Raw genomic sequence first — 26,463 nt, 5'->3', positions numbered from 1 at the left:
AGTAACATTTTTAAAGTTGTCTAACTGCATGGTGTATGCAATAGTACAGGAAACACTTCATCTTTACAAAGAAGTCACAAAACTTCATGTGTAAAGGTCAAAGATAATGGAATCGTACACAAGCAGTTCCAGATTATGAAGTGAAACCTTTTGGCAATAGGTACCAAGCTTTAACTACGTTTATATATCAAAAAAGTTGCTTATTGCAATATCAACAACATACAGAAGACAGCAGAAGCCAACAACCTTCTTTTCCCCTCCCAATCAAGTATTTTAAATACCTTTTCCAGGAATTATTTGTGTAGGCATTAGATTCTCTGGCTCATGTACCTGCCCCTTCACACATTTAAACCAGGAGAAAGTATCTGAGTCATCATCTGTAAAACAGAACCATGAGGTAGTTTTATTAGTATGCCTTTCATCCTCCTCTGGAAAGCTACAGCTTTTCTTATCCACCTCCTCCCCTTTGTGTAACCTAGCGATATGCATTCTCACCTTCATGTAAGCTTTTTTTCTTCATCCTGTAACAATCGACGCACACACCAAAGCCACACTTGGAGCAGACCCAGTGAAGGTTGAAGATTGTGGTGTCGCACACGTCACACATTTCTCGAACTCCACGAACTGCACGCTTCCAGGCTACCTGTTCTGTGGTAATTGACAGGTTAGGCAGAGCGTTAGTTTAAACAAAACCAAAGTTTGAATGCTAAATGTAGCAACATTAAAACACTTTGCTGATACAAGAAAGACTCGGTCTTGATCTCTATCGGAATTCCAAAACAAATCCTTTGCAGTCACAGATTTGGAAAAAGCACGCCCAGAACAGTCTGACTAATCAAGACCATTTTGCTTTTTCCTTCGCAGCGCCCAACTACACCTATTACTCCCGACATGCTTTTGCTCGTGTTAACATGAAAATTGTTTACACTCTCCTAATGGGAAATTCCACAGCTGTCCTAAAAAAAGGAAACCTAAGCTGCTACTAGCAAGCTAGGCTTAATGTCTAGCTTGTCACAGTCAGCTTGGACTTGTCCCTCTACTCTGCAGTAGAGAGAGCGTGTCATTCTCTCACTTTTAGTAAGTTTTCTACATGTTATGGTGTGTATCAGACCTTCTCAGAACAGCTACCTGCCCAGTTGTTCTCTCAGTTGTGCAATTGACCGTTCTGTTTAGGTTTATCACATACCCAAAATAATTCATCTTTTCTCGCTCCATGTCCCTTCAATTCCCACAAAAAATCCCAAATGATGACAGTGTCTTCCAGAACACTGCGGGCCCTCCCAGGGCTGCGTTATGTACAGACTATTTATGCCTGTACTACATTTCGTCATGCAGACAGCTAGAAAACTAGACTAGACAAGAAACATCTTCTGCCTCCTGTCTCCTCCACACTTGTAACTTCTGAAACTTTTCTACCACGTTTCTTAATGTTACGAGCAAGCTATGACAGAACACCTCCTGAAGTCTGAAGTACGCTTTACAAAAAAAAGCAAAGAACACAAACACGCCAGGATTTAAGACATCTGTTCCTTTTCCTCTGCATATTACTCATTAACTATGTATGGCATGAAAGTAGAATAGTTCGGCACAAGTTGCTCTTAATGGGAGGTAAAAGTTGTTTGACTACTTGCTTCAAGATTCTTCTATAAACCCGAGGCCTGTCACCGGTTCCTTTCTTCTTCACCTCTTAAAAACTGTGTTACATTTACCATTTTCTATGCCAATCCTTCAATTCCCCAAACAGAGGATGAAGGTGTTTTTTTTTTTTTTTTTTTGCTATTTTACATATAATTTGACATTTCAGTTTCCTGACTTTGTCCTTTTACACTCCTCCCGTTCTTTCATTTCCTCCCTGTCATCTCACCCTGCCTTCTCTTTCTGTACGCCCCCTTTTTGCACTAGGTTGCCAAAGAGCTCTGTGACCTAACCAAGCCGTTCTTTCTACACTCAGTCTCCCACTACACAGCAATAATTGCACGTGTGCTTTTCCTGCTAAAGGAACTCTTTAAGGAAACCCTCTCAAATCATTTTCTCTCTCACGATTGTCTTGAGGCTCTACATACCTACCACCCCTGCCTGAAGGGCTGCTTTGCCCTATCCTCTCTATTGCTACATGACCCCAAATTCTTTCTTCACAGTCACTCTTACTCAAGCTGCCTCATACCTGGGTCCAGAAGCCTGTTTTCAAGAACCTTTTCCACCAGTGAACAACAGCTCTTTTTAGAATTTGAGATTGATTACCTGCAATCAGCAGCAAATTCTGCAGCACCTGGCACAAGACAGAGGACGAACAATTCTATCTATGCCTTAAAAGCAGTAGCTCAGAGTCAACCCTTCTCTCTAACCACTAAGAAATACTGCAGAATACAAAAATATCCAAGAAAAAAGGACACCCCCCTCCAACGTAGTATCTGATCAAAAGACTTCTACATTTTGGAAGAGGCCAGTTTGTCAGAGCCAGAATTTCTAAGAGGTATCACTTCAACTGAACTCTGCCAAGTTTACCATAGCTTCAAATCAGGGTGGCAACTTTTTCTGATGCCAGCTGAGTGAGCAATCATACACTTGTCTTTGAGCAGCAAAAAGTTAGACACTAAACTTTCCTTCCTGCCCAGGGCATTAAAAGTCTCCTCTGTTTTCATGAAATTGAATTCCCTTAAACACACCAGCCAGGGCTATAAACAAGCAAAGAAGAAATCAAAACATTTTGCTCCTTTGAAATCAACTCCAGAACTGACATGCTGACATGTTTATTTTGTTGTTTTTTTTTTCTTTTTTTTAAGCAGAGTGTATTTGTTGTTTGTATGCTAACAGATGCATTACCTGCTACTAAAAATACACACATACACCCTTTGTTTCATGATTTCCCCCCCCCAGATTTCATCCCTCCAAAGCTGTTTTGGTATTCTAGTCTGTATCTGTCACCCTAGCTATTGACACACCAACTCCAAAGGCCTGAAAGCATTCCAGTTCAAGTGAAGAGCAGAGCTTTCAGGTTCCAAGTAGCCCAGGGCAGGACCCCACAACAAGCATTTCTGAAATGTTTGAAGTCTTTCCTTCCCCTTTTGAAGGTATTAATACATATTTAATACAGTTCATTTTTTTTTCTTCTATTCCAAACCTTGGAGTGACTGGTAAAACGACGTGACGTTTACATAATGTCTACGCCACCCAGCATGCAGAAGAGGTCAACAGTTTTCTAAGCCGTATTGCTTCTGTCATGTGGTTATAACAATAACTAAAACCAAACAACACACACTTGTAAGTTTAAGAGCCATTCTACTCTGAGGAGTGACTGTTAGCTCTCATTTGCTACAGAGGGATTCTGAAGTGACCAAAGAGCTCTGTAATACACTGTGAGGTTAGCCCTGTCTGCGCCGATGGAGCTCTAAAAGCAGCTGCCCCACCAATAACATCTCTGGCCTGTCCTCAGTAGGGCTGGATTCACAGCTGCTTCAAACAGACCTACTGGAAACTGGTACTCCGCTTTTAGATGGAGGAGAAAGCTTTTTTTTTTTTATTTTACCGACTTGACAGGCAACGTTAGCTCCATAATGCACAAACAACAAAAAAGGAGCAAAACAACCTACCAGAATCTGTGCACTCAACAGGAAAGCTTTATTTTACTTGCATGCTAAAAATAGACGGTTGTCAGCTGCCTGCTGCTCTAGCTTTTTTTTTTTTTAAACACTTCATTTCATAACAGCACTACACTTTCTCTGTAACACAAAAACAGAGTATTTCTGACAGAGAAGGGTAGAACTATGGTTTCCCCCCATCATGAGCAAAGAGCTGATAAAACTAGTCCATGCTAGATCCGAGCCTTCCTCTGAGAACAGAGGGCAACACTCGAGTCTTAAATGGCGTTACCAAATGCTTGCAATGCATTTTCACACAGGTCAAAACTTGAAGTTTCACGTAAAGTTATTAAGTTAGAGATATTTTAACACAAATGGCTCTTACTGTGTGGTTCGATCGTAGACATAACTTCTTTTTCAGATATTACTAGCTGACAGAAATGGTCTCCGATGTTGGCTAGGATGTACTTCGCTGTGTCGAGATCCAGACCCACAACGTTTTTTGATAAAGGCAGCCACAAGCTAATAGCCTCAGGGTCATATTTGTTCGGAGTTAAGAAGCCTTCCTCACGCAGTAACCCATGCTTATTGAACTGCAACCTGTAGAAAGAGGGGGTAGGGGGAAAGAGAAAAAACCCATTACTTCAAATATTTCATTACTTCACATTCATTCCAATGAGTCAATGTCTATACTGTAAATGTGTACACCGTATGTCAAGGAGTTGAAAACTTAATGATAGCAAAAGACATGAATAAATATACTTGTCATAAGTGCTAGACATGCTTAATATACTGCTCATTTAATGAAAAGGAAAAGGAGACTCATAACAGTTTCTGTAATAAGGTAGGCTTCCTAAAGACTTTGTTTAATCACCCCAAATTATCAGGTTAACATCATTTTTAAAATTGTGCTTGCTCTAAGGATCATATCCAGAGGAAACACCGGTAAGAGATTCATCTAGAACCAGGTACAACTCATAAATTAGAACACAAGTGTTACTTAAAAATACTATATATTTAAGTAACCATTGGTTTTGAAGTAGCTGCCAAAAAGGTTCGAAGAACCCATCTCTTTTCTACAGCAAAGTTTGAAGATATATTCTCCAGTGATTCTGACAGGCAGAAAGAATGAGATCTGCAATTGTTAGTAGGTTATTAAATAAAAAAAGTGATCTAGAGTTATGCTTATGTTTTCAGGAACCTTTTTATTAAGTGCTACAGGGAAGTTGACTTCTGATGACAACACCTGCTCACTGTATCACTGTGAGTGGCTAGAAAACATGCTGGTAACCGATATTACAAAGAACAGCAGTTTTCAGACTCTGCAGATTTCATATTCAATAAACACGGATTGTTCCATTGGCTTTGCCTTCCAAACTGAAGGATTCAGCTGCAGTCCAAGTTTGAATCTTTTATGCTGAGAAGATGAACTAACATGGCCCTGTTGTTACACACGTTTGAGCATTTCAACTGATGTCACAATTATCCCAAGATTTACTACAGTAAATCCCTACCTGAGGATAAATCACAGATTAGTAATGCATCTTCATGTTTAAGCTTTTAGCTACATGTCCTGTTGTTTGGGTGTTGAAGAAGAGAGAAAGAAACCTCAAGAAACAAACAAAATGAAAACGAACATTTTCTCGCCAATAAATTGTCTGTAACCTTTCCACTTCCAAGTTTTCTCTCTTCAAAAGCTCTTCAGGCACATAGCTTTTTTCTTCTACCTAGAGACCCCCAAAAGAAACCCATTCCTCTGAAAATCAGAAGTAAAGCTAAGGATTTGTAAGCTTTCTGTCTCCCTTGGGGTAGTTGGTATTTGTTTTTCTTCTCTTATATAAGAAGCGTTACTTTTTCCCTACATAACACAGCCCATATCTCAAAACTTAAATGGGTTGGGGGAAAATAAGTAGAAGCACGCAACATCTGGACTTGAGATCAAACAGTTCATGGAAAAAATTTACACAACTTGAAAACAAAGGAAAGGACACGTTAAAAACAGCCAAACACAACAGTTTGACAACATCCACCCTGGGCTTACAAATGTGCTTCAAATAACAGCTTAAAACCCTTTTTGAAAGGGTTCCTTATGGTGGCTTAAGAACTAAAGAGAGAAAACAACCAGGGGCCTTGACTGTTCAGCTCAAAAAAAATAAAAATAAAAATCAGGCTCATAGGGGAGGACCTGAAGCTGCAGATCAGGTTTGGAGAAAGCGAACAGCACTCAGCAGTCACCGGGTTTTCCTCAAAGTTGCCTTGCTTCCCCTCCCTACGTGCTCCTTGAAACTCAGTAAGCACGCTGATTAAACGTTTTTATAGCAAGCCTAAAGAAACAAACTCCCGAGCATGAAGTGGAAAAAAGAACGGAGCAACACAACATTAAGCCAGGGCTTTGCCCATCACTGTTCTATTGTTCTGGGCTGAAAGGCCACGGTCACTTACTGTAACTCTTCCCCAGCTGTAAATGTGCCTAACATTTCACGTGTCCCACTGCTGAACTCTGGGAGACACGCACGGAGTCTAACCTCTCGATAGCACCTCCAATACTACCAAGCCGAAGCACTCAAACTAAACTCCAGTTATCCCACTGGCATTCAGCCCAGAACAGCAAAACAAACAGCTCAAGCTCCTGCCAAAATATTTTCTATTCAAATGAAGTTGTTGTAAGTTTTCTAAGTGCTAGAAAAACACACGCAACCTCTCCTTGGTTAGGTGTCCTGGCCCTACAGCTTAACGGCTACACGCTGACAGCCAGCAGTTTTAAATCAGAGCCCTAAACGGGAACATGTCAACCACAAAGCTGTTCTTCACCTGGCCCAGAAAAAGAAGATCCATGTTACAGCTAACAGTGAGCACTCAACAGCCCTTCTTTCAGAGGAAAAACAAGGTGACAGATGCCCAACTCCTACAAGTGACTTCTTGTTCACGTTTAAATAATACCAAGACCTATACAGGGAATATTTCTCTTACCTTCTAAAGTGAAAGAATCGACAGAAGACAGTGGACTCTCTCTGATCTTTGTTCTTTCGGTAACTGTCCAAACGGCATTCCCTGCATTTATGCAGGTGAGGTGCGATATTATTGCAGGAGCCATCCTGCACAAACGCCTCTCCGCTCTGCTGCAGCTTCTTCACTTTAGAAGCATCTGCTAAAATTGACTTGCGAACAATGACTGTGGGGAAGAGCAGTGAAAATTACACAACCTTTACTAATTAGTTCATCATACAAAGGTGCAAGCGAAGGTCTTCTCATGAAGCAGACCTATGTCAACCTTTCCTATACATGTCACATAACACTGAAACAAAGTAATCATAAAATATTTGCTGTCTGTGGAAACTTTCTCAAGGTGGAGACCCATTTAGTCAAGTCATACAGCCTGGGGACCTAACCTTAACAGCCCCATTCACCCCTCACAGAAAACTATTTTGAAAGAGCAGCTGCATGCAACAAAACTACTTCTTCCACTATCAGGGCTTGAGTACCTGAGCACGGAATAGACTTCAGAAGTACTGAGGACAGAAGTACAACCCATCCATTTTGCAGCCCTCAAGGTGCAATGGATTTCAGCATCTCACCATAAGAGACGCCAAACATCTCCCTTCCTCCCACACTGCAGGTGAGACCCAGCGGTGACTGCTTGGCTGGCTGCCCACCCACGGCAGTTAAGGAACAGCACGTGGTAACGCAAGACCAAGCAACATGAGACTGGAAAGGAGGAGGTGGGCGTGCAGGGAGATTCCCAGAAGCCACGATGATCAGCTTCACCATCTGATGCACAGCACAGACACATTTAAGGAGCTGGACTCCTGGTGAGAGCTACAGCAATTCCCATTCTGCCACTTGTGGAGTTCAGCAAGTGGAACCAGGCCACAAATAACACAAAGTGGCCTTTTTTTTATTTTTCTTCTTGACAAGTTATTAAAGGAAAGTCCCTTCTGAACAAAGCTTTGTTGAGAACATCCACTTCTCATTGCATTTACAAAATGTAGGGCCACAGCTAAAAAAGCAGTCTCATTACACCATCAGCTTCTGCATCCCAAACAGAACTGTGTTCCTGTAACCTGTTTTGCCATTCTGTTCTTGGAGATATTTTATAAAAAAACTTTATTTCTAGGAATTATTAGTCCTTTTTTCCTTTTTCAGGAAAAAACATTTCTGTTTTATTGCATTCACCTTGTAAAAGAACCCACAAATGACTCAAATACCAGATCACTCACTCGCTCAGTCTAAATTACTGTTTTTGTGTACGTTACAAAGGACATACTTGTTTTTGTGTGACTTCATACGACAAGGAATTTCAAATGACAGGAAGTTTTAAAAAATACTTGCCGTTATCCTGGACCTTGGCACTTCCAGTCCAGAAGTTTTCAGTTTCACTTCTCTCAAAAAGAGCCTCATTTGAATTTCTCCTAATAAAGCATTCCATGTCTGTGTGTTCATCAATCTTGTTTCCTTTTTGGCTGTTCTGGCTGTTACAGTTGCTTTGCGATTTAACTCCAGACTCAGGAAAAGAGAGAAGATGAGCATCGGAGGTTGAGGGCCTACAATCTAAAGTCCTCTGCAGTTCAACAGTGCTATTGACTCTTGGTATTGCTATGGGAGAGTTAAGGTGTTGCAACTGTTTTGCAGAAATGCATTCTTTTGGAAAGTTTGTTGTGGGCTTCATTAGAGGTTCGTTTACGTTTTTCAAGCTGGTTTCTTTTCCGTTAGCTGAATCAGTCAAAGATGAAGACCTTGAGGTTGTCAAAGAGGTATATTTACCATTCTGATCATTAGGATTTTGCGTTTGTTCTTTAGATATATACGTCACTTTTGGAAAGGCTATCAATTCGTCCTTCAATGGTTTAACTCCAGCGTTAAGACAAGAAGGATGAGTTTCTGGTAAGCTCCGTCTACATGTGCTGAAACATAACATGAAATACTTAGAGAAGCAGGTGTCAAATGAACCACAGCATCAGCTCTTCAAATCCAGTCAAGTTTAGATCTTGAAAGAAGAAATTTAATCATATACTTTTAATTCTGACATTCGAAGACGTAAAACTGTATGAAGTTCAATAGATTTGGGCCTGATTTTTATTATTATTTTTAAAAGCTGAAACCAAATGATAGAACTGTACAAGCACAGATGCACACACGTTTAGCTACTGCAGCTACTCCACTACCTTCTGACAGCTACAACTACTTTCATTTTCTCCATGTAACTGTATAACCAAATGCATTTCACTTGCATGCCTGTATTAGAAGGCTCCGATACTCAAGAAACTTCAGCAGGGACCGTGCTTCTGGCTGACACTACAAGACAGTAAAACTGCTCCCCCACAAAAAGAGCAGATGAAAAGTCACGTTTTCTGCAAGCCAACACCACTTCTTGTAAAGGAAACCCAAATTTTGTGTATCAGCTATCACACTGTTTGTACTATATACATTAATCTTTGTGACAGAACCGGGGGTAAAGGCACAACATTCTAACCTTCAAATTCTGCTTTTGGAAAGGAGCTGTGGTTTACACTCAGGAAAGAACAGTTACACGCTACAGTACAGTTCCCACACTTGCTCTAGTCAGAAAGTTGAATAAAGCACAGCTTTCGTTTCAGACCCCAACTGCCTTTCCTCCTGTCACAGCTGCTGTAGCAATTTGTATTTCAGAAACACCGATCTGATCGGAAAATGCTTTGACCATGACTCTTAGAGTTAAGTTTTATCACAGAAACGCAGCATCAGCCCCAATTTGCACAAGGGAAGTTTCGAGTGGTAAACTCAGTACTGGAAGGTTTTAAGCCCCATTGGATATTTTCTGGGCTCCAACAGATAACAAATAAGTTTAGAGCCAACATAAATACCTGTTGAACAGAGAAGTAATTGAGGGCCTGTACTTAATCTGCAAGCGGCTAGCCTATAAGACACCTGCTTGAAGGTGTCCTGTTTAGTTTTTCTTGGGAAGGCAGGTGGGGGACATGTCTGACAGAAAGTAGACACCAGACTCCTGTACTTCCCATCGGTCTGTGGATGGGTACAGTGACACAGGACCACCAGCTTGCAACACTGAAGGGCAACTACCTCAAGGACTTAAGGACAACCCCCCCCAACACACACACAGACACATGGCACAAGCAAGAAAATTACTTTAAAAGTGCAATTAAATCTATCACTTTTCTATGCCAATGTTACAGAAGACTTGAGTTACTACAGTTCCTTAAAAATTACTTCTGGGTTTACTCTAAGAACCTGAATTATTTTTGGAGGAGAAAAGTCCATGCAAGTATAAACTGATTGCTTACCCCTGAGGAGTTTCTGCACCAAGATTGGGAGGAGAGTTAGCTGGCAGGGGCAAGCCTTGATGCCTTTGGTCTTTATTAGCAGGAGTACATCCTAGCAATGCTTCACCAAACACCGTTGGTACTGACTGCACATGTCCCTGACTCTGAGAAACCTGTAAGATTTTAACAGTTATAAATACTTAAAACACACACACACAAAAAAATACTGCTTTACAGGGTTAAGCTTAAAAAGAAAAGTACATTAATAATTGTTTAAAAGCTTGAAGACCATTCCTCACTCCGTCCAAAACACAGAAAGACCTTTTAAACCTTATAGCTTCCAAGAAACACTGTTCCTGTTAATTTGTTCCCCCCTCCTCCCAATTATCATCATAGACTTCAGGTGGTACACATAACATTAAGGTGGAAAGGAAGATAGAAAGCTCTGCTCTTCCTCGTTACAATTGGTGCAATGATCTTTCAAAGTTGGTTGCAGTATCAAAATTCGGAAATAGCTTTCAGAGCTCTTCTGAAAATCCCAGAGGAAATTAAGACTGTGAAGTTAGAGTTTACCAAAAATCTATACGTGAACTTCCCTGCAGTGAGCAAGTCTTTGTACCAGGATTCTACAGTGTTAAGTGAAGAGATCTTGTGCTGATTAAGTAACCAGCTTTATAAAGCTACGCTTCGTTTAGGAATACAACAGGCCTATCGAATTAGCAAGAGTCCTTAGAAACAGTTGTTTTCCATGAGACTCCCTCCTCAGCTCTCAAACCCATAGCCCACTCCCACATGCTCAACTTACTGCTGGAAGTTACACTAGGCTCATTAACATCAACTCTAAAATATTTCCTTTCTGCTTTGTACAACACAGCTGTCAGACATCAAGGCAAGCTCTCAGAAAAACCCTGGAGTTTATTAACTCCACATTACAAGTCAGAGTACTATCACACTGAGTTTAAAAAACAAGTTACAGCTTCAGCTTACCAATCCAATACATTCACTCCACCAAAATCAAAGAAAGAGAGCTTATTTTCCTTATCCAAGTACACTCACTTGCAACTATTTGCTCAAAATGCTTACAAGGCATTTCCCGAAGAGTAAAAAAGTGATGAAAGATCCAGTCCTTAGAAGGAAGGCAGACCAGAAAAGCAGAACTAAATAAACAGCAGCACCGCTTTAAGGAAAAGCGAGCCATGAATTCAGATCATGGTAACTCTGCTGTAGTACGTTTGGAATATGAAATAAAGACTGGCTTTGTATGCATTGAGCGCGTGGCTCAATGGCTGGATATGCAGAAAGCTCAAGAATGGCAAATTGAGTGCCTGAAAGACACTAAAGGTACTCAGGCATGAGCTATAGCAACAACATAAGCAGAGTATGATTGCAGTGCGCGAGCTACTTCATGCTGATTTGTGGCACAAACACTCTTCCACCTCAGTAAATACAAGACGGATCACTCTTGTCATTGAGGAATCTTATCTCGTACTTGCTACCTCCCTGCTAAGCTGTTGAAGATTTCTAATAATGATATCCAGGCATTAACTAAATCTACATATTGACTCAGCACAGGATTGACCGCACAGAAGCCAATAATCAAAATACGAAACAAAAACACAAATAAAAACCTCCGCTTCTACCACCACTGAAGAGCTTCCACAAGGCTAGCCCCACCTACAATGCGATTTTTGAAGCACCAGGGCAAAAGTATAGGGTAAGTCTGAAGTACTGTTCTTTAGTCAAGCCAGTATGTTTCATTTACATTTCTATACTGAAGTTACTCAGGTCTTCTCTTGGCCTTTCAGAGAGCTTTCTTACAGAATCATCTAGGTTGGAAGAGACCTCCAAGATCACCTAGTCCAACCTCTGAAGGTTAGGACAGATACCTCCCAGCTCACTCACAAAATAAAATAATAAATATTGACACACAGGTACCCATATTCCCTTTTTGTACTGACACAACACTCTTCCAGACCATTGTCTGCGTAGCTTGAATCCTCAAAGCACACAAGTGTCGCTAGAGTTTTGGGGCTTACCTACAAAACTAAACAGTTAAAGAATGAATGCAAAAAGCAAAGGCTGCGCACCTGAGAACTGCCTTGTGTTTAATTGCACTACAGAATACGTGACTAGGCAAGCCGATACCTGAGCACAAGGAGGAGGCAAAAAATTCAGAAAAAGAAAACCTGAACGTCAAGGTTTAGTAGCTTTCTCTCTGATTACTGCAAGGCGAGATGTTTTTACCCATGCCTAGACAAGTTTCAGTGAACACAACATATCCTCCCAGGGATTAGGTTCATTATTCCACTTCTATACCTAATCCTTATTTAAGGCCATTCTGAGAAATGGCATGACTCAGTTATATAACACAGACACATGCAACACAGTAAGACATTACCTCGGGAGAAGATTTTGTGTGTTTAGCATCAACACTTCCACTATTCTCTGTGGATTTCCTTTTCACGCCCCCGATTTTTTTAGATTTATCTGCAATGGCAAGTCATCAAGATTAGTCCATTTTAGCACAAGTTTCCAACTTGGTATCTGAAGTACAAACATTAACAGCTCTTACCACATCTCCCATTATTGTCATATATGATTTCGACGTGAATCAACTCTGGATCAAGAGTTTTTAAAGCTGGAATCTTGGAAAGGAACAAAAAACACGGGAGTCAGATGTGAAAGTTACAGTTTGAATGTATTTATCTTAGGTGTTATGGTATAGGCTATGCTTAGATACTTGACATTTGTTAGTTGACAGTTCTACCAGCAGCGTGAAGTAATACAGAAACACTTTGGGGTAGCAGATCGCACTGCACCACATTGATCCCTGCTTTCTCCTAGCTTAAAACACAAAGGACAGAATTACAACTGGTGCTGGTGGGGGTACAAATAGAAGATCCCAGCTGTTCCCCCCGCTCCATCTGTAAACCCACCTCAGCCGGTTCTTACCTCCTCACAGTTGACTTCTAGAGTTCGCGTAGCTGGATTGCCATTCACAACAACTGCTGTGAACCACTGGGTAGATGGATCCAGGCTATAAATTCTAATTTTTGAACCAATGATATTTTTTCCACCTTAAAAATTGAAAAAAAAAAATGCTTAAGAAAAAGGGTGCACGAAGACCATCACGTTATCCAGATATCAACATGAATTTGCCAACAGTACTGGATGCAAGATGAGTACGTAAAACAAACGGAGAACCTTGAGACAACTTCCGCATAGCTGAGAGAGGAAAATAAAAGCATGATAAAACTACGTTCCAGCTATCTGCTTCTCTCAAATAGTTCAATTAAGCTTCCTGGCTGTTCCGACATGCAGCAGGAGCCAGGCCGACCTCCAAATTTCAGGCAGTAAGACAGATCAATGGACAGGGAAGCAGAGATTCTCTGATTAGATGGGGAATTTTCCCCTCTTTACAGTATTGGAAATGACAACTAAGCCGTAATATTTTCCTTTCCACAAAAGCAAGATGTTTCTCGCATAAGCAAACACGACTAACAAAGACACTTGTATGTATCAGTAAGCAAGAATTTGAGGCCAGCAAATCTAAAGACAACAATTTCAATTTGACTAATTAGCAGCCTCTGTGTAAAGCTTTGAAAGTTTAAAGAAATCACTACTTGAAAACAGCAAGTAACTCCCAGTAATTTCAGAGAGAATTGCTCCACATTTGATCTCTTTCGCAAGTGTCAGGACACCTATACATGCCTAAATTATGCACCAACTCTTACAACAGAAAGACTTAACATTGAATCCTCCATAATTCCTCACATTTTCCATTCATTGCTGCAAAAGCAGAACCAGTATTTTTTCTTCTACAAAAAAGCTTTCATTCCTAGAACAGACTGTTATAATTTATACCATCAGCGCAAAGATTTCCCTTTTGATTTCGGTATTCAGTGACGAAGTTTTTTGCTACAGAGCATGCTCATACCTTGTACCAAGCGTGTTTCATCTAAGTGTTTCTTCACCAAAGCCTGAATTTCCTCATTAACATTTTGATCGTCCTTAAGATGAAGCCTGGAACTGTCCACATCCTATTTAGAAGCAAAGTACAGAAGTTGGTATTAAGGATAAAGTTTTTGATTAACAAAAAGGCGTGAGTATTTAGAAACAAGACAGCAGCAATTCATACAAGTCCAACAAGTTTCTCATTGTTCCTTCAGTTCCCAGGATATCATATTTATTAAAGCAGACATCACTTCCTTACCACTAACCTGGAACAACGATCAACAAGCCAGCCTGGAGGGAGCTCTCCAGATCCACTTTAATATTGCTCTAACAAACAAACAATCTAGCTTGGTTTTACTACATCGCTAATGAGAACTAAGTTTAACCAAACTATGTTTTAATTTAAGATTAAGTTCCTAGAACCAGCGGATACACATTTTATAGTAGTCCCAAACAGTTGTAAATGCAGACACTTTGAGTTTTATGTTTCTATTTACGTTATGGCAATAGCGCCTGGATCCAGTGCAAGGCAAGACACCATTATACATTATAAAACGTTCATATGAATGAAAACAGAGGCAGCTACATTTAAATTGTTCATAATTGTTTAGCACCATGTATTTACATCCCCTCCTTCTATTTTTTTTTTTAAACTAAAATAAGCTCCTCAACAACATTTAAAATTCCTAAATCGGAAGTTGAGAGTGAGTTTTTAACAATGGCTCAGAGTACCAGTAAAAAAAAGATTACTTTTTTTTTTTTTTTTAAATATCCAAAGCACTGCTCTGGTATTTGTAAGAAGCAGAAGGCTCGACAGCCAGCAGTGAAAGAACTGTTATTCAAGATGCCAGAAAATTAGCTTTCTCCATTGCAATATTGAGATGAGGCTTCCATATAAAGAAATCTTTACTTGCTTTTTGAGCCAACGCAGGCAAGCTGACAATCTGCAACTCGCATTTAGTTTTAAGACGGTTTTTTGTCAGTTCCTCAGAAAAAGTGGTCTACTTGCTGACTGGTAACAAGTTAAAGTAGTAGAACATTAATGGTGGCACTACTAGCGGGCTCTACGTGGGACATCTACTACTAATTTCACTCAGGGTTTCATGGGTCTTTTCTAGAAAGGTTGAATCCTTTCCCAGCAGCAGATCCTATTCCTCGTAATGCCTGACCAGTCAGTCACGCAGGGCAATTGTTTCAGCCTGCCTCTGCCTAATTTTCACTAACAAATTTTCCTCCTGGTGCTCAACAAAGGCATTATAATTCAACCACCTCATTTACATCCTGCCCACTTCCACAATGGTTTCAGATTAGAAGTCATGTGTTTCCATTGAGTAGCAAGATTTATTCCAGACATCTCTGCGATTCCTTTCACAGCAATGGCAGTCATGGTCACAAAAGGGAAACATTCCAGATTATCCCCTGCCAACAACATGCTGCAACTGCTGCCACCTGAGCTGAATCTCCCTCCTGCTACACTCCCTCATCCAGTTGCCTTATGTGTGTCCTGGACACACACATCACACCCAGAACTGATATTTACGAGTTGTGGCAATACACGCCTACTCCAAGTTTTTACCTGTCTAAAGCCTTGCATTTAGAACACATTAACTTCAGATATCTTAAATACCAAGACAAGAAGATTTACATTTCACGTTTATGATGCCATACAAAGTTACCTGGATGGGTGTCAAAAGGTCTTTAGAAAGAAAAACACATCTCTCTTCGCCCAGGTAGCGCACCGAAACCATTGATCCCAAACCAGCTTTGTCCACTAAGGATTTGTAAGTCTAGAAAAGTGATAAGCATTTTCTTAGAAGCAGAGTAAGATCTCACCATGTCTCACGTTTGTTTTAATTAAAATAATTTTAGTTTTGCATCTGTTACCCTGTTAAGGTCTCCCATCTACATGTGACTCTTGAAACAAAGTAAGTGTCTAATAAACTTTCTCATACAAGCCTAATAAAGACATTACTGGGTTATACTTGAAATTCATTTCATTTATTAGAAAGAGTAAAGAATTGACTTTAGGTGGCTGTCATTAACAATCATTACCAGCTCATCCCAACATGAATAATTTACTAGCATGAGGAGTTCCAACTGGGGACGTGTTCATGAAAACCCCTCCTCATGGTAGGGCAGGGAGATATCTAGCAAAGCACTGCAGGGCTGCTGCAGGGCTTGCAGGTAAGTTCGCAAAGCTCACGCACCACTGATAACACAGCAAACCCTTAGTTTAGGCACATATGACGACTTAGAGAGCCTCAGAGTTATACTGCTCCAGTCCAACAATGTTGTCTTCAGGTAAACCGAAGGCTTTAAGAGCAGCCACGAAACAAAGACTTCCTTAAGAAGCTTCTGAACTCATCTTAATATGCGCAAGATTAAATTTTGTCTAGCCCTTCAGCTAACAGACCTGAGTGGGTACATATGTGGAGCCTGGAACGTCACAAGCAGCAAGAATAACTCCTCTATATGCATCTTTTTATGCCCCATTTAAAAAGAAGAGAAAAAAAAATCATTCTGATAGAGTATGTGTGTGGGTTTCTGAAGGACTGGTCATGCAAAGAAAGATTTTCTTCCCCTTTGCTGCTTTAACTTGAGTTACAACAGCACTAGGAAAGGGGCAGTATCACTGTAAGAACAAAAGCAGTCGCTCCAGGAGCTACTGGGCATTACAAGTTTTGCAAAGCCATTCTATTTGTCAGCAACATACTCGCCTGTACACTCAAATCAATTGCTGTAATCAAAATTTAAATAAATAAATCCCCACGTGCCTTTTGTGACCTTTCTTTCATCCCTTCACTGGTAGGAAAGGGGGGAAAAACATCCTTGCCAAGGTAAGTTCCAACATCGTGCTTTACTTTATCCTACCTCACTCCTACAACGAGCCACCTAACAGGTACACTGCATGAACTGACCCCTTAAACACAGCAGGGAAGGAAACCTCATGCATAAAATGGAGGTGAGAACTGTTCAGATGCACGTAAAGAGACAACAGCTAAGTTGAAATAAGCAGGATTTCAGAACATCGTATCAGCAAGATCTAGTAGTAGATATACTGGTATTACTGCAAGGGGAAGGAAATAAAGTTAAGGACTCCTCTCTCCACTTCTTCTCCCACCCTGTTTAGCTCTATATCTGACCAGTGTATCTGTTTAGATCAGCTTTGCTTAAGACAAACGTCAGCTAAAACACAGCAATATGAACTACCCTGTGCACATTATACCCAGCAAAGTTAAGAGTATTAAACATGGCCTACACCTTCATCATAATTAAAGTACGGCAAATTTACATCTTTGTTTATTTCACAACTACCCCAGGAGTAGCAACATCCAAAGCAGTCAAGTAAAACTATACTGCCTGAATATATTTGCAAAGACAAATCCTCTGTTCACCTCCGCTGGCTGATCTGCACTGCCAGCCATGCATGGCACTTGCAGGAAGCTTAGATTTCTGGCTTGGGAACTGTAGCTCAGGTTTTTATATGCACAAAAACTAGATCGCGCAAGTGATCCGTGGCAGACAGCCATCACGTCAGAGTCATTCAAATTATTTTTGTCTCAGATCATGAATTACTGAAGAATTAGCAGTACTTGAGGCAAAGTACAAAGAACCTAAGATAAAAGTACAGGCTATCCTTAGAAACCTTAGAATTTGTTCTTTTTCTCTCTATTCTTAACCATAATGTCATGAAACAAGAAACAGAAGGAATCAACATGGTACAGAACAGTAGCTTGGGAAGAAAGCAGTGTCATAAAAACACATCCCTGCATCTCTAGGCACAACATAGTGACTCTGAACACCGACAAGCTCTGTCTAGCTCTCGCTGTACCAAGAGTTTTTACCCTCCCTTCACTTTACACATGCGGGTGCACAACACGAGCAAAGCTGTACTTGAGAAGCCCCCACTCGTAGCGAGCAGAAAGCCCTGTGCTTAGAAGATGGCCATGCAGAGCCCAAGCGAGTCAGGCCAACCGTGTACTTGCCATCGCAGGCCACTGGATAGGCGTTATAGAACTGCCTTGAGTTTTTCTTTCGGCCAGCACCAGCTTCTGCTCCACCAGGAATGCTTTCATCTTATGGCAGTAGACCTCTATCCATCTTCTTTTTTCCCATGACTCATCATCAAATTCCACGCAAATCTACAAAAGGAGGAGAAGTAAATAACTTAATATTCCATCACATACAAGATGAACATGACAAATGACAATTTCTTCTAAAAAATTAATTAGAAACATAACGAAAATAAGAATATTGCCCTTCTGTCATACAATTAAGCGATCACTAAAGCATATTGGACTGACTTAGTATTTTATAAGTGTAGTTAAGGTTAACTGGCTCGTCAACATTACTGTCACATAAAACATTCCCATTCCTATTTAACTCGATGACCTTCCCATCTCAAAAAGCCCTCTATTGATCAAGGCCAGTTAACTGGGTTAGTTGGCCCACCAGTGTTTACAGTCAGGGGAAAAAAGCAAACAAGCAAAAACAACCTTTAAAGGACCACGCGGTACAGTAGCACATGCATTTTCCACTAAATTGAGGCTGTCTGATGACTTGTTTTTCCAGAAATATTTTCAGAATAAGAGTCCCAAAGAATAACTTCAGTTATTTTACTGGAAGCCCAAGTGAGAGTAAGCCAGTAAAGGAGGTGAAATTATATAGCGTGGTCACTTCCTGCCTGCTTTTAATTGGTATTCATCTCTACAAATCTCTGAAGCACGTACACAAACTTTTCAAGAGGAAAGCAGTTGTCACTGTGTGATGAAAACATGTTTTCTCGGCCAATTTCTTTGAGGTGGCATTGCCATTCTTTGATAAGCAACATAGAGATGATCAAAAGATTGGGAAAAAAACACACATAAAACCCTGCCTGACTACAGGGATTTAAATAACTCAGTAGAGAACGACACCTTCAGAGATCTCTCCTCCTTCCCATAAAATATCACTGTCCTAAATATAGCACCTAACTCATTTACCCTACAAGTGGAGAAGCCTTAATTGAGCGAATCTTAGAAACTTCCCCTTGCGTTCAGCTTCCCTGCGAGGGGAGAGGCAAGGAAGAGCATGCACGCCGAGTGGCGTTATCGCAGGCAGGAACCGCAGACCTGACGGGTGCAGAACCGAATTTAGTCATTCTGAAGTTCACGGAAACGGTGAAAGAGATAAGCAAACAGCACAACTACCAGAACCAGAATGGCTTGTTCTGGTTGGAGTATCAGCACTGCACAAACAGGAAAATAGGGTTGAGAAAAGGCTTTCCAACATCTCTGGCAGTCTTTCGTTTCTGTAGCTCGTTCCTAACGTTCTATGAGAAGCAAGGTGGGAAAGATTAAGGATTTCTACTCTTCTGGATGCTTTTTTCAATCCACCACTATTTCGGGCGTTCCTAGACATTCCTCTTCCTTGCGACAGAGGAAAGGAGGTAGCACGTATTTTGGTACGAGAAGTTCATTACGCCTCGATTGTCTGCTTCACAACTTCTACACTTTTACCAGAGAACGCACGAAGGTAATCGCTTCTGGCGGCACCGTAACCAACTACAAGGCACACAGCAGAGCGCTGAAGTCCCCGAGAGCACCTGCTCCTTCTCCCTTTTAGTCCCAGAGAAGGCCCCGAAGAAGTTATCTGCAACAACATCTTCCTCCACACACCAAGCAAGGGATGGGCACGGCCCCGTGGGGCAAGCTCCACCCCAGGTACTCGCACGGGACGAGAAGCTCAGCCTCCAACAACTCGGGACTCTCCACAACACACCCCAAAGTTTGCACGCTCAAGAAATAAATGTAAAGCTGAGCCGCCTTCTTGTTCAGAAAGGTGCTTCCTCGGTTAACCAAGGGTCACAAAATTCTCCCCGTTAATAAAAAAAAAAAGGAAACAATTTTAATGGGAAGACCTGGTGTCACGGGACAGCCTGCCCAGATCCCCTGCAGAAACAAACGGGAGTACCAAGATTCTGTTACTGTAATGGAGTTTTGGCCTCAGCAAATACTTTATATCCTAAAAATACTTTTAGACGTGCTTGGATAGCTTTCCTGGCTACAGTTCCTAAAGAGGTGCTTACGAGCTTCTGTCAGTCTCCCGATTTCCCCCCAGAACATACAGTTAATGAATTACACCAAGCCTGCAATAATTGATGGTGCACACAAGAAGCCCACCGGTAACCGTCATTAAGACACAGCCACCACACGAGAAGAGCCTGAGGAGCCTCCAACCCCACACACACATTTGCTACGTCTGCGGCACTGATTGAAGACAACAGAAACATTCGTTCCTTATCGCCTTCTCCAAAGAAGAAGAAAGAAGAGCCACCACTCCAACAAGGAGCATTTCGGTTCCATAAGCAGCTCCGGGGAAGGAAACTGTTTACAAACAAGGTCTCCAACCATACTTGGGAAACACGCAAACAGAAAATCTCTGCAAATGGGTTACAACAAAAAGTTCTGAAAGCGCTGGCGGAACGCAACCCGTCTCCAATTAGTTTGGGGCCGTTTCCGGCAACAGCGCGAGCACCTCGGGGACTTTAGCCGGGGGCGCACATGTCTGCCGGCGTGCCAGCTGGGCAGGGGGCTCCCTGGGTCAGGTCTTCTCCTTCTTCCAGCGATCTCTCCCCCCAAAAGCAGGGGGTGTTTACGGGCTGCGACACCCCACGTGCCTCGTACCCAGAGGCACGCAGCGGGTCTCCAGGCGGCGAGGCGAGCAGCCCGGCCTCCCGAAGGCCTCTGGGCCGGCTCCCCATTACCTTAAGGTCTGGCTTGGATATGTCGGTGTGCGAGACGGCGCGGATCCTGCCCGCCTTCCAGGGCCATTCCGCCACGCGCTCCGTGTCCCAGGGCCCGTCGTCGTCGCCGAGCAGGCTGAGGAAGCGCTTGCCCACCAGCAGCGACCAGCTGCCCTCCAGCCTCAGCACCATCTTAACTCATGGGGGGGAGGATGGGGCCGAAGAAACGGAGGCGGCGGCCTCCCCCTTCCTCCTCGCAGCCCCCCCCTCGTTAATTAAGCAGAACGGAGGGACCCCCCCCTCAAAGCGGAGGCCCCCGCGGCCTCTTTGTTCCTGCCTCTCCCCTCAGGAGCCCCCCGAACGGGGAAGGAGGCGGCCGGGCTCCCCGCCGAGCGCCCCTCAGCCGAGCCTCGCCCGCTTCCTCCCCTCAGCCTCGCCTCCCCCCCCCCCTCCCCGCCCCCCCGCGGCCTCCACACAGCGCCGAGCGCGATCGCGCCGCTCCCCCTCAGCCGCCGCCGCCGCCGCCGCCGCTCCTTAGCCCCGCCCCCGCCGCGCCGCCCGCCGCGCCCATTGGCTGCCCGTCGCGGAGCCTCCCGCTGCGATTGGTGCGGAGGGGCGGCGCCCGCGGCTCGCCGGCCCCGCCCCCAAACGGTCTCCTCGATGTGTGTGGAGGTATGGTATCCCTCCGCAAAGAGTCCCTCCGGACAACCGCCTCCGCGGAGGGGCTCGGGTGGGGCCCAGAGGGAAAACCGGCACACTTGAGGCCGTTCCGCGCCGCAGCGCTTCTATCGGTGCGGCAGCCGAGCCGAGCTTTAACCCACAAGTGCCTTTTTTGGAGCCGGCGGAAGGATCCGTGGCAGGCTGAGGGGCGTGCTGCGGCCCCTTATACGTGCGATCCGCGGCGTACTCAGATATAGCACGGGGGGAGGGGGCACCTGGCGGGCGGTCGTGCGCATGCGCGCGGTGGCAAGGTGCACCTGCGGGGGCGCTGCGGGACGCCTGCTGCGCATGCGCACAGGGCGCGGGGCACCGCCACCTGCCCACCGGCCGCTCCTGCGCATGCGCGCTGCGGCCCAAGGGCGGGCGGGGGCGCCTCGTGGCCGCCATCTTGTGTGGTGGTTTGGGGCTGGGGGGAATGGGGAAAGGGGGCTCCTGGGCGGCAGGAGCAGGTTCAGGGGGGGAAATTAAGTCTTCTAGAGGTTCCTTAAGGGTGTGGAGAGCTTTTCGTGTGGTTTATGTAGCCATGTTTAAAAGCTAATGGGTTCTGTCACCTCACATCCTCTGTTCCTTTCATGGTGGACCTCCATGCTGTTGTGAAAGGCTGTGGCAGAGGTCATGAAACCAAGAAGTTCAACTGATAAAATGGTGACAAGCAAGCTGGTTGTGTCGTGAAGTAACCTAGCAAGACACAGCACTCATCTTTTACCACAAGACTTTCCTAAATGATGACGTGGGAGGAAGAAGAACAAAAATGAAGTACCTAAGGCAAAGAAGCTATTGAGTCATCCTGCTCGGGGAAAGCAGAGAGCATTCACCTCATGTTTTCTGCTGGTTCCTCCCATGACCAGGAACTTACCAGGCCCCGAACACCCACCAGCTCTGCTGCAGACAGGTTGGATGCTCCTGCCATGGTCAGATCTCTTCCACCATTTTCTCAAGAATGTAGCGCTACTTGTGCTAAGTGTTTTCACAGAATCACTAAGGTGGGAAAAGACCTTCAAGATCATCTGGTCCAACCACCAATGTCACCACTAACCCATGTCCCCAAGCACCAGGCCCAACCTCTCCTCGAACACCCCCAGGGACGGTGACGCCACCACCTCCCTGGGCAACTCGTCCCAATGCCTGACTGCTCTTTCTGAGAAGAAATGTCTCCTCATTTCCAACCTGAACCTCCCCTGGCACAACTTGAGGCCATTCCCTCTAGTCCTATTGCTGGTTATCTGTGAGAAGAGGCCGACCCCCAGCTCTCTACATTTAAAAGCTTTTCCCACCAGTTTGCTGTAGGATTCTGCATTGGACGCTTAACTACTACATTCAAACACTCTCACGTATGGCACAAAAATTCCTTGCTCACCATGATGAGGGAATTCCTGTCCTTCGCACTGGGGATCAGGCAGCCCAAATACCCCGGTAACTTTAAGACTTCTTCAGTGATTCCTAGCAGTGAGATGAACTTGGCACTGTGCAGCATTTTCAGCAGGGAAAATAAACAAAAGTGGATAGTAGAAAACGAATCTAATATATGAGCAACCACACATAGCCTGGAGAAATACTCGTTAACAGCCATGAAAAGGAAGAATGGGTAAGTTTGCTTCTCAGATTTAAATATTTAGCGTATAGACCAGGCCTACAACATGGAACTTGCGATGAGATACTGTATAAAGCAAGCTGTATTTGAAACTACCAAATTACTTGTTTTGCTATTGTAACAGCAGTTGTACACAATGTATTGTACATCCTACAGTGTGTATTGTATACCCTCCTTATTTAAAGCCCTTAGTTTTTATGCATGGAAAACACTTGGCCTCAAAGGGTAGCTGATTAATACAGGAAGAGAAGTGTTAGGCAATAAAGAAACAGTATTAGCTGATACAATAGACCTAACTGTTGGTAGCATACCAGTTGCCGAAGGGTAAACATTTTCTGCAGGCACCATAAGAAAGAAAAGCTTTAAGGAGGGATTTGAAAGACAACAACATGGGTTTTGTGAATAGCCAACTCCCACGTGCAAAGAGTAGCGTGAACATCAGGAGTGGTTGTTTGAAAAATGGCACGGTTTGGGTAGGATACCAGCCTGGAGGGCCAAGAGTAAGAGAGTAAGGACGGGATGGCAGCTGGGGTGACGTTGTCCATGAATGACATTGGAAGTTAACTTACACTTTTGAAGTTAACTCACATTTTTGAGATAACAGATGAGCCAATAGCAGGGTGCTAAGAGAAGAGTCATCTGATCAAAATGCAACATTCTGAATATAAATAAAGTAAAAAAATCAGCACAGACCAGATGAGAAGATGGCAAAGTAGACAAAGTACAAGTTGAGAGGAGTCTGGACAGGTTAAGTAAATAAATAAATAAAAATCAAGCGTTCCGGGTGCAAAGAAGCTTTCCATCCTGGAAGAGCAGAGGTATCCAAAACTCGGGGGCTAGAAGCTGAAGGCAGTTAAGTTTTTTATTATTATCATTATAAGTAGGGAAGATAATTAGCTACTCGCTTCACTTCCCTAGGATTCTTTATCCCTTGAAGGATTTAGATCACGACCAAATATATTTTTGAAATTATCTATACCCTTTAGGAGATATAAACTTGGGGTAACCAGTGAAATTTTACGACAAGAATTGGAAGATGTAAGATGTTAAATTGTGGCTATAAACATCTGTGAATTTGTTGCATAATTTGAGAATATATTTCCCAATCTACTTAGACAGGATTTTAATCATACAATACAGAAAAATAAATACTTACGGGTTTTTTAGCCGATTATTTTATCGCTACTCACAATAGTCTCCACAAAAGCTTACATCTACTAGAAAAATTGAATGTATAAATGTATACTCACTCACACCGTGTGCCAATAGAAATACCAAAATGTTCAGAAATAGCTTTCAAACAGACTATCACTATGATAATGGCACAGATGCAAGTATCTCACTCTGGTTTATATACCTCTGAGGAGCAAAATGCTATTCGAAGTATCTGCAAAACAAACTCTTGCTATAAATATGCAGAACCGATTAAATTACAAAGCAGTACGTTTCCACCTGTTCTGCAGCCTGCACGGAGTCTTTAACATGCTTTTTTTACAGCCAGTTCTACCTACTGGGTTGAGATGCTAATAAGTAAACCTTTACCTCCTATTTGAGCAAGGAGTAATCTGTGCAAACAGGTGCTCTTTAAACAGTAAGCGCAGAAAACACTTGAATAAATTCTTTCTTTCAGCCACCTTTTAGTAGGTAACAGCAGGTTTCTCTTGTTTTAGTAGGAAAAAAAAAATGAGGAAGAGGCTTTGGGTGAAGAGACTTTTGCGTTTAACAGTACGCATGGTAGAAGTTCTCAATAGCCAATTTTGTAACTTTCAATGCTGAAAAATTTCCATATTTAGGAATTTAAGCCTACTTCTCTGCATATAATATCTGGGCATGCTATTCAAATATTTGTGCTTGAAAGTTGGGGTCCCACTATCTAAAAGTGTTTGATATCATCAAACACTCAAAAAAAAATCTAAAAATCTAAAAAAAAAAAAGTCTACGCTAAAAATCTAAAAGTGTTTGATATCATTCCCTGATAAATGAGGGCAGGTGGTTTTTCAGCACTCTCCTCCTGCATTTCCAAGCTCAGCCTACAAGTCTGCATGCAGTTAGGACAAATGCTTAATGGTCAGCGCGAGATCTTATGGATGCTGTTTTTACTTAAACTTCTCCAGTAGCAACATTTAAAGGTCTAAGGTCTCAACCAAGCGCCCTTGGGTAAGGGGCTGTACAAGCAGAGGAAAAGAATGTGAGTACTTCACCTCCTCCCGTGATTAATGATGAAGGTGTAAGGACACGTACGAAAAGGGGAAAGCACATCTGGTCAAACTACTACAGTGCCGGTCAGGCTAACTAGAAGCATGGATTTGGGGGATGCTTAACAGCTTAATTTCCTCAGCGTGTCTTGAAATAAAGCCCTAAAGAACGAGCGGTAACAGATTACTAGAGGCTTTGTTATTCACTAGCGCCCAAACTGATGTAGTTTAATTATTTCTTTAACAGATAAAGTCGGTTGGTTACTGCTCCTGTTCAATCCAGCTCTAGCTGTTGGGTGAAAAGATAAAAGCCTGAGTGATCTCATTTCTGTGGCTCAGTCACGTTACCTCAGCACATCTCACACGGATGAGCTTTGCAGAGTAGCAGAACTAGTTTCTGCTCTTTTTTCCATACTGCTCTCTTCACCATAAGTTAAAGTGAAATAATTTGCCTTACGTTGGTTAATACCCTCTCCTCATGTAAAGGTAAAGGAAGCTTGTATTCGGGCACAAAGTGCATTGCAATGCTCCACAAATAAGTTTATTTACTTATCGAAAAGTCCCATAAGGAATGTTAAATTCACTCTTTTCCATTGCCATACGTGCTCTGTAGTGGAGGGTAATTTGCTTTTCTTTTGCTAACGATGAGTTAATCGGGTTTAGATTTGCTATTACAACTGTAGAAACAGGGAATTGCGAGAGGACTTTTAGGATAGCAAATCAGGATTGACTATTAAGTTTTGATTGACCATTAATGTAACATTTAATTATTAAATTGGATGTAAAGTAATGCCCAGGGATTGGGACTGGATGTTAATTTTTTTTCAGATGAATTATAAAGTCAAACAGGTATTCATAGACAGAGTGATGCAATAGCAACCTTTAAAAAATAACCATGAGCAAACATTAGACGTGAGAAGTGTGGTTAGTAGTTACGTGCAGATTTGATTTTTCTTTGGAAAAAAAAAAGGTTCAGGATATAATTATTTTAATTAAAGAATGCAAATCAATATTGCCTTGAGGCATAGAGTTGGATCAAATCTTAGAGAGCAGCAACGCAGCAGGAACGTCGTGGTGATATCGCTACCCGTGTACGCAATGAGCTGAGAAAGCTGAGGCAAGTTATGCCGTGAACTGTAAGCAACGTTATTTAATGAAGTGAAGGAAATTGTACTTTGTTAATTATTCACTTCCAAGAGCCTCACGACAAACTGAAAACAAGTCACGTTATTCGTATTCTGCTTCTTAGCAATGTCCAGGCTCTTTCACTGCTGAAATAACTTACCGTGGGGTCGGTGAAGGCCAGTTAGCCATTGCTTCATTCCCTGCCAGTGCTGGAGAGGCTCTTAAGGTATGTTACAAAGTGCTGCCTCCTGTCTCTTTTAAACAACACTCTCTTGTGACTGAGTTTCTTCCCTTGGCAAAAAAGTTACACCTTTCCCTA

At 42.6% G+C, this 26,463-nt stretch overlaps 2 protein-coding genes across 2 annotated transcripts in view; one reads left to right on the top strand and one right to left on the bottom strand.

Annotated features, from left to right (window-relative positions):
• The window catches only part of KDM3A (lysine demethylase 3A), a 31,688-nt gene extending 10,721 nt beyond the window's left edge, over positions 1-20,967 (bottom strand). The window contains exons 1-13 of the mRNA XM_080591344.1: positions 20,535-20,967; positions 17,776-17,931; positions 15,466-15,576; positions 13,773-13,875; positions 12,788-12,912; positions 12,408-12,480; positions 12,234-12,322; positions 9,857-10,008; positions 7,908-8,479; positions 6,549-6,750; positions 3,964-4,178; positions 496-648; positions 282-377 (exon numbers count right to left, since the gene is read on the bottom strand). Of these exons, the coding sequence (XP_080447470.1) occupies positions 282-377; positions 496-648; positions 3,964-4,178; positions 6,549-6,750; positions 7,908-8,479; positions 9,857-10,008; positions 12,234-12,322; positions 12,408-12,480; positions 12,788-12,912; positions 13,773-13,875; positions 15,466-15,576; positions 17,776-17,931; positions 20,535-20,705 (2,218 nt within the window). The 5' untranslated portion in view covers positions 20,706-20,967. The remainder of the gene's footprint in view (positions 1-281; positions 378-495; positions 649-3,963; positions 4,179-6,548; positions 6,751-7,907; positions 8,480-9,856; positions 10,009-12,233; positions 12,323-12,407; positions 12,481-12,787; positions 12,913-13,772; positions 13,876-15,465; positions 15,577-17,775; positions 17,932-20,534) is intronic.
• Positions 20,968-21,645: 678 nt separating this feature from the next.
• Positions 21,646-26,463, top strand: part of REEP1 (receptor accessory protein 1) — an 83,095-nt gene continuing 78,277 nt past the window's right edge. The window contains exon 1 of the mRNA XM_080591354.1: positions 21,646-22,818. Within this exon, the coding sequence (XP_080447480.1) occupies positions 22,802-22,818 (17 nt within the window). The 5' untranslated portion in view covers positions 21,646-22,801. The remainder of the gene's footprint in view (positions 22,819-26,463) is intronic.

This window comes from Anser brachyrhynchus (genome assembly GCF_964034855.1).
Source record: "Anser brachyrhynchus genome assembly, chromosome: 4".
Lineage (NCBI taxonomy): Eukaryota > Metazoa > Chordata > Aves > Anseriformes > Anatidae > Anser > Anser brachyrhynchus.
This window is presented reverse-complemented; position numbering and strand designations above follow the sequence as displayed.